The sequence below is a fragment of the Pantherophis guttatus genome, chromosome 1, assembly GCF_059756535.1.
Source record: "Pantherophis guttatus breed Tessera chromosome 1, ASM5975653v1, whole genome shotgun sequence".
Lineage (NCBI taxonomy): Eukaryota > Metazoa > Chordata > Lepidosauria > Squamata > Colubridae > Pantherophis > Pantherophis guttatus.
The window spans coordinates 7,288,407-7,301,277 of record NC_142063.1 but is presented as its reverse complement, the minus strand read 5'-3'; the positions used below and the strand labels follow the sequence as shown (position 1 = coordinate 7,301,277).

Here is a 12,871-nt window from a genome sequence, read left to right as displayed (position 1 = left end):
TGATTCAGGGAATGTGGATAATTGTACCTATTTTCTGCCGGACCAAACCCTTGCTCTAAAAAGATGTATTTTATGTTTTATGTTTAAAAAAAAAATGGGGGGAAAAAAAGAAGCAGTATGATGCCCTCTTGGTCAAACTTTTGGCTGACTGAGTCTAGAAGGAGAACCTTTTCTGCCATGAAATATTTTTCCCCTGTGGTGAGGTCTGTCCCTTCCCTTCTGGTCTTCCAGAAGTTTATTAGAAACTGGAGGTGGCTGGTGGATTGACAAAGAAGACAGTGCCATTGTACCAGTTTTGCCCTCTGTTGTAATATTTAATATTTTTAATATTTTATCTTTATTATTCCAATTGTAGCCACCCAGTTACTTTGTAGACTGAGATAGTGGCATATAAATTTAATAAATAACTGTAATTTTCACTCTGACATCTATGTATTTATGGAGTCCTTGGTGTTCTATGAGTTTGGCTGTTTGCTTGCAGACATTTCAAGTCTAGTGATTGTTGGGATTGTTTCCTGTTTATATCCAGTAGCTTACTTCTCAGTGTTGATGGGGGTATGATTTTTCTCTTGGTAGTCCCTTGATTAATATAATGATTTCGGTTTGTTTGTCTGGTGCTAATCCATGCTTATCTGGGCATTGCCTGCTGGAGAAGATGCACTTTGCTCTTTTGGTTTCCTTCTTAGCTGTTTTTATTATCATAGCCCTTGCCACACACCACTTTTTTGTAGACCAAAGAACACAGTTGTTGACAAATGCAAATAGCTTCAAACACATGAGAAGCATCAACTTGAGTGATGGCTATTTGGAGAAAGAAATTGATTCCAAAATCAGAAAAGCTAGCCAGGTCCTGGGATGGACAAATTCCTACTTCAGTCATCATTTATTAGAAATCTTATCACATTCTAAACATGCCACAAAGACAACTAAAAATGAGTCAATTCCTATAAATTTCTGTTTCTTACTATATTTTCTCTACAGTTCAGATTGGGCCTCAGCAGAATAATGTAGCATTTGGGGAAAAAGATACAAGCCAAGAGAGCAGCTCCAGAGGCCAAAATGGAGAAGATCTCCACAGCCACCATGGACTTCCCTTTGATGCTCAGATAGGTGGGGAGGAAGGAGATCCAAACACTGCAAAAGACCAGCATGCTAAAAGTAATGAACTTGGCTTCATTAAAGCTGTCAGGCAATTTCCTAGCCAGAAATGCCACTGTGAAACTGACAAGGGCCAAAAGTCCTAGGTAAGAGAGGACCCCATAAAACATTACAGCTGAGCCTTGCTTACATTCCAAGATGGTCTCTCCAAACAAGGAGTGGAAGTCCAAGTTAAGAAATGGGGGAGAGGTTATCAGCCAGGTGGCACAAAGGACTGTTTGGAACAGGGGACAGGCTATGACAATAGAGTTGGTCAGTGGTTTTCCTAAGAGTTTCCTTGTCTTGTTCCCTGGTTTGGTGGCCATGAAGGCCAGAACCACCATGACAGTTTTTGCCAACACAGACGAAACCGCAAGGGAAAAGAGGATGGCAAAGGCAGATTGTTGGAAGAGACAGGTGATCTTCCCAGGTTGACCAATGAAGAGGAAGGAGCATAGGAAACAAAACAGGAGGGAGACCAGGAGGATGTAAGTGAGATCTCGGTTGTTGGCCTTGACAATTGGAGTGTCATGATGTTTATAGAAAATCAACAGAACTGCAGAAGTGATCACAGAGAGGAAAAGAGCAAGAAAAACTAAGGTGTATCCCAGGGTGTCTTGATAGGAAAGGAAGTGGATCTTCTTGGCAATGCATTGGTCCTTGTTCTTGTTGGGATATTGGTCTTCTGGGCAGGGTTCACAGTGAGCTGCATCTGAAATCAAGAGACTTAGTTTAAGAATTTCAGGGGCATCTACCAAGCACATTATCTCTCCTGCATAACAGATATGTGTGTTACTTTTCTGCTATTGCTTACCCACAAAAGGACTGATGAAAAACCCAATGTGCCATTTATGGGGCATCAAAAAGAGTAAATCATCCTTCATTTAAGAAGTCCTGGGGATAGATTAGCCAGAGACAAGAATTTATGCAGTTCCAGCTGTCCATTCACTGTGCACTTCATGAATATTGTGGCTTTCTGTCTGAGATTCCTGCCTGGTTTTTTTTTCTATTTTATAATTGGACCCACAGAAGATTGATAGATCTGTTCTCCAGGAATGTTGCTGTTTTTGTGTGTGTGTATATATTATCCCTACCTTAACCTCTCTGCTTTGTATCTCAAATCTGTTCATTCAGATGTTTTTTCCCTCCCTCCGGCTCTATCAAAGAGACATAGATAGATGAATGTCCTCTTTCCCTGGCAGGTGGATTTCCTCAGAGGTTGATAGTGCTGACGGAAGGAGCATAATCTGAATAATAAAAATTAAAGCTTGGACCGCACAGCCCACTTCCTCAGGATAGATTGAAAGGCAGTTTTTGCAATTAGGTGTTAAGAGTAGGAGTGGAAATGTAAATTGGACATTTATCAATTCTGCCCTAAAGCTACCCTGCATGGAACTGCTGAGGATCGGGAAAGGTGGCCTCTGTGGCCAAGGCAATTTAGATCTGTAAACTGAAAAGTTTTGCTGAAAAATATGATTTCATGTCACTCTTATCAAAAAAGATAACAATAACAAAAATGACTTAAATAATGTCTTCTTTGATCCTGGAAGATGAACATTTGAAGTCTGCTCTACCTATTTTGTTAGAAAAGGTTCCTTCTGGACAAGAGTCACACTGGTAGCAGCAAACCTGCTTGCCCTCTGGAACTCTTCTCCTCTCTCCTGCATGGCACCTCTTCATGCCACACCTGGCAAAGGGCACCTTCTGAAAGAGAAAAGAGAAATACTTGAGATGACCTAAGCAATGAACCTGCTGCATTCATTCTTTTGAGCATATGACGGCCGTGGCCAGGGGGGCTTTTTATCAGGTTCGCCTGGTATGCCAGTTGCGGCCCTTTCTGGATTGGGATGCCTTGCGCACGGTCACTCATGCCCTTGTCCCATCCTGTCTGGACTACTGCAACGCTCTCTACATGGGGCTCCCCTTGAAGAGCACTCAGAGGCTCCAACTGGTCCAGAATGCAGCCGCGCGGGTGATTATGGGTGCGACTCGTTGCGCCCATGTGACACCTCTCCTGCGCGAGCTGCACTGGCTCCCAGTGGTCTTCTAGGTGCGATTCAAGGTGTTGGTTACCACCTTTAAAGCGCTCCATGGCTTAGGACCCGGATACTTGTGAGAGCGACTTCTGCCACCAATAGCCGCCCACTGGCCAGTCCACTCACACAGAGAGGGACTCCTCAGGGTGCCATCGGCCAAGCAATATCGGCTGGCGACACCCAGGGGGAGAGCCTTCTCTGTGGGAGCTCCTGCCCTTTGGAATGAACTGCCCCCGGAAATACACAAGATCTCCGACCTCCGTGTGTTTCGCTGTGCCCTTAAGACCCGACTGTTTCGCCAGGCAGGGCTAACTATGTAATTATTTTAAATTGGGAGTTTTAAATTGGGGGTTTTAATCTGGGCTGAAATTGTGTAATATTTTTAATAATTTTAAATTTTGATATTTGTATATTTTTTGTTTTAATAGGCTGTACACCGCCCCGAGTCCTTCTGGAGAGGGGCGGTATAGAAATAAAATAATAATAATAATAATAATAATAATAATAATAATAATAATAATAATAATAATAATAATAATAATAATAATATTTTCCCTATTCCTATTTCCCTTCCTTATTCCTACTTCTATGTTCAGATTCTCTTCTAAAGAAATAGTTAGCCCTTGTCTATCAAAAATCAAGAACAATCCTGAGGTATTCAGGCCAGAGGCATTCCTGACACCCCCATGAATGTGTGAAATTGAATCTGGAATCTCAGCCTGCAGAGGAAGTCTTTTGATGGGACTAGAGAATTTCCAAAAGAAAGAACCATGAGGATACAACTGAGTGGAAATGGTCCATGGAAATCACTGTTGCTTGCTGTAATTGCATCCTGTGTTTCAAGCAGATATTGGTCCCAAGCCTAACCCTTTGCAGAATGCCATAAATCAGCTGCTACATGCAAAGCAGATTTTTCACCAAGTGACTGCCATAATTTCTGTCTCAATTGATTATTTTTCATGTCAGAAAGATGTTCTGCATCTCAAGAAGAGAATGAATCTTTCCCTGAACTTACAGCCTTTCTTTGCAGCTCACCATTGTGGCCCAGATGATTCCATCAGAGTTAATGGTGAAATCTTGGCCTGGGGAACCCTCAAGATTTACTTGCCCAACTTTCACAGGGGCAAAGGATCGATTGCGGAAGAGAACCCAGTTGAGAAGATCATAACGAGCAGATCCCAGTCCATCTTCTGAGAAGGAGACTTCATCTCCAGCACTGTTGTTGAATTGCACATTCCTCAAATAAGGAAGAATCTGAAAGAAAGGAGACCTTCAGAAATTGGAGTATTAGGGCTAGAGCTACAAATGAGACATTGTGGCTTCTATCACAACATGATTGCCATCTTGAGAAGATGGTTTATATTTGAGAAGTTACTTCCGTTTCTTGATGGCGATCTGAGGAATCAGATGTATTTAACTGTGAAACTAAATGTTTTCTCTTTATCACTGGGCATGGTTTCTAACTCCAATTTGATCAAAACACAAGAATTTTAGTTCCACAATCTAAATTTAATATTAGGATTTTCCTCTTTTGAAACTTGGCTACATGCACTTTCAGATAGTTTCTTTGGGCCAAGGTCTTGTTAACTGATAAATGAATGTTTGACATGAATAAGTTATTTCTATCAGAACCATGGAAAATTCCACTGATTTTCTCTAGCTCATTGTCAAAGGCAGCAGAAGGCAGGAACCAGGTTTGATCTACTGAGCCATGTGGAAGGAAGCATCTGACCTGGTTGGGCACTTCACTATTCAGAGAGGTCCAACATTTTAGCCTTTGATGCAGGAAATTCTGATGAATTTCAGACCAGGAACCCATTAGGACCACTTTGAATCTTGTTCTGTGCTGTGGTTGTCATAGAAACAGAATCACAGTATTGGAAGGGTCTTCTAGTCCAACCCCCTGCTCAAGCCACAGACCCTCTGATCGTTAAGAAATTTCTCCTTAGTTCTAGGTTGCTTCTGTCCTTGGTTAGTTTCCATCCATGATTAATCAGAAGCTGTTTTCACACAGTGAGCTGAGTAGCATAATAAATGGTAAACTAAAAAAAACGGCAGGGCCTCAGATGAATTGGTATGGGAGTACGCAGACATTGAATCACTAACTGAAGAAATTCATATGGGGAGCTTCCAATTTAAGTGTCTGTGGACTGAGTCAAAAGCCATAGAAATTACCTGCCATGACTGGACATCTGAAATCCTCTTTCCAAGCCTCATCATGGATGGTCCAACTCTTGATCCATACATTGCATGTAAAGCGTGTGCCAAAGCATAAATGGCATTGTAGATATTGTAACTTTCACCTGTCATTCTTTTTTCAAAAGTGTAATTGGGCAGATTCTGCACATTCTCCTTTCCTGTACATTGTTTTTTCCCCTTTGGAGGGATCTTTCCTGAATTATGGATCTTGCAGCCAAAGACAAATTCCCACCATGGAGGGAGAAAGACATCTCCTTGGGGGTTCAAGGGGTCTAAGGACAAGAAGAAGTGGCTGAATTCAGAGACATCCCCGGAGTGGTCCCTGAAATGCAAGGCCCCGTGAAAAAACTTTATATATCGCACTGTTTGTTCTGATTCTTTCTGACCAATTTTCCAATGGGCAGTGAGGATACAAACTTTCCTTATTGATACCTTTTCAAATTTTTCAAAATAATATATTGCCACTGCTACACCGAGAGTAACAGCTGAGTCTGAAAACATAATAAACACTTCTGTTTTAGACAAAGTAGGGAAATTGAAAATTAATTTATTCAGAGTGGTTTTAAAATCACTCAATTCCAGCATTAGAGTGAAGGCCAGGCAGATCTCCTTCTCCTGGAGCATTGGCGTCAGAGTTGAGATGAAACGTTCTCCCCTGTCATCTTCAGGGGCAAAAAGACCAACCCAGTTCCACTGGAAATACAGGAGCAGCTGGACTAAACCCACATACTGAGGAGATTCCTTGGGATTCATCCGGAAGAAGGAAGGATAAACTCTTCTCTCTCCCTGAGAGAACTCAAAGCCAACACCAAGCTAGAGAAAAAGAGATTCATCTTTCAAAGACAAAGTAAAAGTTTTATGCTGACTTTAGTAGTGATCATTGTGTGGTTGATGGCCCTCCAGTCAGGCTGACTCACTTTGACTGGCAAACTTCATCTTCTCCCCTTCTCAGCCATTTTTATTGGTTGGGGTATATCAGAAGACAAGAGAAAAAACAAACAATCCGATACAGAGAATAAATGGCACTAAAATGATGGCTACCCTTTAATAAAGAATAATCCAAGAGTCACAAGCTCATTATTGTACGGGACCGCCTGCTACCACCAATAGCCTCCCACTGGCCAGTACGCTCCCATAGAGAGGGGCTCCTCCGGGTGCCGTCGGCCAAACAATGTCAGCTGTCGGCCCCTAGGGGGAGAGCCTTCTCTGTGGGGGCACCTACGATTTGGAACGAGCTCCCCCCGGAGATACGTAGGATCCCGGATCTGCGCACCTTCCGCCGCGCACTTAAGACTTTTCTATTTTATCAAGCTGGCCTGGCCTAAATCTTCCCCCTTTTTAAATGTGGAAATTTTAAATTTTTAAATTTTAAATTCGTCTTATTTATAGGGGTATGGGTAAGGCGTTTTAAATTGGGGAGCCATTTTAGATTTAATTCTGTTTTAAACGTATTTTAATTGTTTATATTGTATGTTTTTTAATTTTGGCTGTTCACCGCCCCGAGTCCTTCGGGAGAGGGGGCGGTATAAAAATCTAATAAATAAATAAATAAATAAATAAATAAATTATATGCCCCCCAAAAGTACTTTCATTTTTGGCTTCTCTGTGTGTATTTTGATCTTTGTCTATTTTATAGTGTATCCAATTGAGGTCTCTTACCTGTGGGACCTTAAGAATGCTGAAGATGGAGGCCATCTGCCTTGAGGACTTGGCACTGAGACCCCCAATGACAGAGAGCAGAGCGTCTGGATAGTCACATTTGTACCCTGGAACCACTTGGCCTCGTGAGGAGAGCATGGAGAGGCTGTTTAAGGAAATAAATATCTCCCTCTCGTAATGGCAGTAGATGTGGAAGCCAAGGGTGATGTTGGGGAGCAGAAGAAAATCCTTATTGACTTCAGAGACAGCAAATATCAATGCAAGGAACTGCTGGTAGTTACTGGTGGTGTATCTGTAGTGAGAAAAACATTGGAGAACATTAGGATTTCCCTTGGCTAAACCTGGGTGATTTTGTGAGAAAGGAGACAAGCTTTTCCATAGATATCATGGACTGTTTTATACTCTCTATCATCCCTGCCATATTAGAATAGAATGGACTAGAATTCTTTATTGGTCAAGTGTGATTGGACACACAAGGAATTTGTCTTTGGTGCATACGCTCTCAGTGTACATAAAAGAAAATATACATTCTTCAAGAATCAAAAGCTACAACACTTAATGATAGTCATAGGGAACAAATTAGCAATCAAATCATATTAGGAAACAGTCAATATGAATCATAAGGCCACAAGGTTACAGTCATGCAGTCATAAGTGGGAGGAGATGGGTGGTAGGAATGATGAGAAGATTAATAGTAATGCAGACTTAGTGAATAGCTTGACAGTGTTGAGGGAATTATTTGTTTAGCAGAGTGATAGCAGATTTAACAGATTAAGAGAGTGGGAAGGGACTTTATAGATCATCTAGTCCAACCCCCTTCACTGAAGCAGGAGACCCTACACCATTCCTGACAAATGGCAATGCAATCTCTTCATGATAGTCTCAAGTGATGAAGCTCTGATAACATGGCATTCGGGGGAAAACTGTTCTTGTGTCTAGTTGTTCTGAGTGCAGTGCTCTACAGCATCATTTTGAGGGTAGGAGTTGAAACAATATGTCCAGGATGTGAGGGGTCTGTCAATATTTTCACAGCCCTCTTTTTGACTCGTGCAGTACACAGGTCCTCAATGGAAGGCAGCTTGGTAGCAATGGTTTTTCTGCAGTTCTAATTATCCTCTGAAGTCTGTGTCTGTCTTGTTGGGTTGCAGAACCAAATCAGACAGTTATAGATATATTCACTTTGCTCCAGTGTCTAGAATCCTTTCCAACTGCTCCCCTTTCACCGTAGTTATTTAAGGTCTCTCTTGGAGCAGCTTCTTCAGGTGTGGTAAAGAATGCTGAGCACAGGACTAGAGTGGGGGTAACCTCATAGATTTACTGAATACATGAGCAATGCTGATTCCAAAACTAAGAGGGATTTTTTGTAACTCCTGAACACTTGAAGAGTGGTGAGCTTTTATTTGAATTTTCTACCCCTAGTTACTGTTCAGATTAATATTATAATTTGACTTCTTCACTAGGCCAGCACTGCTTCCCTCTTCATTTTTGTTGATTAACATCTTTCTGATGAAGAGATTGAGAATTCCAGCCTATTTGAAGAGCTTGCTAATTTATTGAAAAAAGCACAAAATGTGCAGTACACCGGGATAGTACAAATACTAGTATTTTTTAAAAAAAATTCCCTGAATGTAAAGCAAAGAAACAATTTATCTGCACGTATCCCCTTCAGATGAAACTTACTTATTTTTTAAATCAAGGTTTAAAGTATTAAAGTCAAAGACAGGAGACTTTATAATGTCTCCCAAAGGCAAATTCCCACCAATAATGAGATCACCAGGCTTATAGTAGTTTTCATCCAAGGGGATATTATTCCAGAGCACACACATGGTTTGCAGCCTCTTTGCTGTAGTTGGAGCCTGGAGCCAGGAAAGCAGCAGAAGCATTAGCATCAACAGTAGCATGACTCCTGCCCGGTCATTCTTCTCACCTTCCCTCCTAGAACAGAAATCAAGGTTTATGCAGAAAGTGATTTGAAGGTTTCTCCTGAAATCTCATTGGAGCTTTAGCAGATCAGACACTACCCGTGCCACCTGGATGGCACCAGGACAAATTTATAGCAACAACAGTTCTTCTTACCTGTGTTTGGGCTGTGACCATGGAGGAAACAAAGGCATTTGAGTCTCTTCAAACCCAGGAGTGAGCTCTTTGCAAGGCAGGCTAAGGTGATATGTTCTGCCCCCATTTGGAGAACTCAGAGATATTTTTTAAAGCAGGTTTTATCTTGGAAGTTTTTGTATCTTGTAAACCACAGGGGACACACTAAGAATTACTGTACTTCAGATAATTGCAAGGAAAAGCAATTATTCTACCCGAGTAGCCATAATTTTTTATTCACCAGAATGGAAAAACATGTTTGTGTTTCTTGTAATGCCCAGAGCAGATGGAAGTTGGTGAAGTTGTGAATTTGACTCCATGAAACTGATGCCCTACAGATCAGAGAAAGTTTGGCCTGTGCCATAGTTGGTCAGCTAGTATGAGTGCTAATGTGGTTTGGTGGCACATGGGAATTAGTTGTGGCCTTGTAGCTGTGAGCAGTCATGCCAATGCTTGGATGGAATAACCAGTTTTTAAGCAATCACTTGACAGGGGGGTGAAATCAGAAACTGGGGTAAATGGCATGGGTGCATACTGTTATGTGAGTCTCTCCTTCACCTGAAGGTGGTTCCATTGGGTGTTGGTCGCAGGAGAGAGATCGAGCCAAATCCATTGACTTTTAGGGTGCATCTGGACAGCCTTCTCAGTTTGAGGTCTGCCATCATTCCTGTGCTGATGATATTCAGTTCAACCAATGACTGACCAAGCAGTGCTATCAAGGTTTTGCATTAGTGCATGAAAGTTTACATGGGAAGGAAGTTTGAAACAAACACTAGGAAACAGAAGCAGCTGTGCATGATTGGTTCTCCCGGAAGTGGTATTTTTCATCTTTGGTTCTGCATGACATTGCACTGTAATGCTTAGGATTCTTCTTCAGTCTAGGGTCTTCCTGGACTATTAGTTTCTGCTCAAAGAACAGTATGGTAGCTATGTCAAGGAAGGTCTTTGTAAATGTTGTGTCACATGCAAAGCATTGAAACCACATATGACATTAGAATAAGACTGATTAATTACTAGTCATGCAAACAGGAACCCACTCAATGAATGGTTAGCGCTATCTTGGTGTTAGATAAGGGTCAATGGAATTCCTGAGGGATTGGACTTTTGTGGCTACATAGATCCTCTAGGCTAATTGCTCTTTTGACTCTATGTCCAGGTTCTGTCATTCCTCCCATAGATTAAGTTTGTTAAACAGAATGAAATTTAGCTGTGGAGAATCTCAACACCCACATGAGCTACAGAGAGGATAGAGGCAAGAAGGCTGGAGGCAAAAAGTCTTCTGTTTTGGGGAAGAAGCCTATAGTTGAGATGCACCCAGCATGAATTCACCCTTGAGAGGTGGGTTTGCCTGCCTGGTTAAGCCACCTCAGCTCCATCCCAGGAGAGCCTAGCTAACTAACCCACCGTCACCAGCCTCCAGCTTACCTTCACGAGCGACTCCCGAATCCCGAACGACTGCTCGCCTGCGTTGCTTTGCCTGCATCCCACACAGCTGCATCCATCTCATCGGCCTGCTGAGAGCAACTGGATCTGCCTGCCTGCCTTGTTCCTTCACCTAATTTTGGGTAAGTTGCTATTTTTTTTTAGGCGTAAAAAAATAGTGAGTGTGATAATTGTTTATTGATAGATGGTGTTGTGTAGGAAAGCTACTGAGGCCTTGGATAGGATCACTCGCACGCAGCCTCTCTTGGTCCATTGTTCCCAGCATTCCCCATGACTCAATTGAGGGAGCTGAAAAGGATCAAGGGACATCCAGAGCTCTGCTGAAGGAACACGAGGGATGAAGCTGACTGAATATGAGCTACGGCAGGATTTCAAACTCCATTTCATTGAGGGTCAGATCAGGATTGTTGTTGCCCTAGGAGGGCTGGGGTGGTGGTGACTGGGTGGTTGCAGCTGCCTGGGTGGGCATGGCCAGATCAACGTCCCTCGTGTTGGGGGTGGGACCAGGATGGGCGCCAGGCCCTGATCCACTAGAGGAGCCTCACCAACCCTCTCAGGCCATGTGGGCACCCAACACTTGAGTTCCCAGGGACTCTACTGCCCAGCCCCACTTCCCTGAGGGGATGCCTGGGCCTGCTTGCCTCCTGATCCTGGCTGCTGCTGCTGGTGGTGCCACTGCTGCAAGGTGAGTCAGGAAGAAAAGCAGGGGTGGCCTGCCTCCAGGCCCCCCAAAATACATGAGTGCAGGACATGTGGGTCAGCTCTGGAGCTGGGTTCGGGTGGGGCAGAGCGGGGAGGGGAGTCCCAGCTGCCTCTTGGGGATCGAGGCTTCCCACCCTCCTGGACTCACAACTCTTTCTAGTTGCATAACTTCTTATAGTATGCCAGTTGGACCTTTTCCTGGATCGTGATTCCCTGGGCTCAGTGACCTGGTCATCTTGCATTTGAATTCACACAATGTGCTCTACGTAGGGCTTCCTTTGAAGAGCATTTGGAAGCTACAGCTGGTGCTGAAGGAAGCAGGGTGGACAATTTTATCTACCTCTAGAATGTCACATGGAATAGCCGTGTTTTACAAGCTGCATTGGCTTCTGCTTTGCATCCATGCCCAACTCAAGGTTATCACATTGAAAGTCCTCCATGGCATCCTCTTTGAAATATAAAACACATCTTTTTGCAGTTTAACGTTTTTTATTAGGTTATAAAATAAAATACAAAGTGCAAAAGTAAATAGGAAGACACAGTGTGTGTGAGGGGGAAACGGGGAGAAAGTGAGGAGAAATTGGGGAAAAGAAAAGAAGAAACATGGACTTCCGACTCCCTCTGTTGCAGTAAAAAAAAGCATTAATATCAAACCACAACTTTTTCTTTTTCCATAATAATATAGGCGAACCATTTCGAGAAAAACGTATCTATCTAATTGGTAAAAGCCAAAATCAAAGTTTCATTTTTTTCCACTTCAAGCACAAAATTCGGAAGCCGTTTCCATGTGGAAATAAAGGTACTTTAACCAAAATGATCAATTTTGCCACTTCTGCCAACTCCAACGGCTTCTGTAGCCATTCATCCACAGTGGGAATCTAAGGGTCCTTCTATTTCTGTGCGTATAATAGTCTTGCTGCTGTCAATATATATATAAGATCAAAATTTTTCTCCAAGTCTTTTTCCATTAAACCCAAAGGAAAAGTTTCTGGTTTCATTTTTATTTTCATTTGAAGAATATTCTGTATTATAATTATAATCCAAAATTTCTTTGCTTTATCACATGTCCACCATAAATAGGAAAAAGTTCCTTCTTTCTTTTACACTTCCAATATTCATTTGAAATACCTTTATACATTCTGGCTAACTTATCCGGTGTTAAATGACAGCGATATATCATCTTCATTATAGTCTAGTGTAAATTTTAAACCTTTTATCCACGTATTTTCTATTGTTCAAGCATTACATTATATCCAAAATTCTTTACCCATTGAATCATACAATGTTTTACATGTTCACTTTCCAAATTCAATTTCAATAACATTTTATAAATCTTAGCAATAATATGTTAATCACTACCACACAGTAAGATTTCCAATTCATTCTTAGCAAAATCAAACCCACAACTCTTTTTATTTGATTTAACCTTTTCTTTCAGTACTTGATATGTAAACCAATGGCAAACATAACCTTCTAATTCCAATTCTTCCCTCAACTTTAATTTAGGTTCACCAGAGTTGAAAGATAATATTTTACCATACGTCCAGTCTGGATTCACCACCATTTCTTTTCTTTAAAAAGCTTCTTGGGGGGACATACAA

At 41.9% G+C, this 12,871-nt stretch overlaps 1 protein-coding gene across 1 annotated transcript; it reads right to left on the bottom strand.

Annotated features, from left to right (window-relative positions):
* Positions 1–558: 558 nt before the first annotated feature.
* LOC148116298 (vomeronasal type-2 receptor 26-like) lies at positions 559–1,901 on the bottom strand. Its single transcript, XM_087891887.1, has one exon. It carries the CDS (start codon positions 1,899–1,901, stop codon positions 945–947), a length of 957 nt encoding a protein of 318 aa, XP_087748013.1. The 3' UTR covers positions 559–944.
* Between the last annotated feature and the right edge of the window lie 10,970 nt (positions 1,902–12,871).

What these genes read in the sequence shown, in the direction of transcription:
- LOC148116298 (XM_087891887.1), bottom strand. Translation starts at nt 1,901, where the DNA reads ATGTGCTTGGTAGATGCCCCTGAAATTCTTAAACTAAGTCTCTTGATT.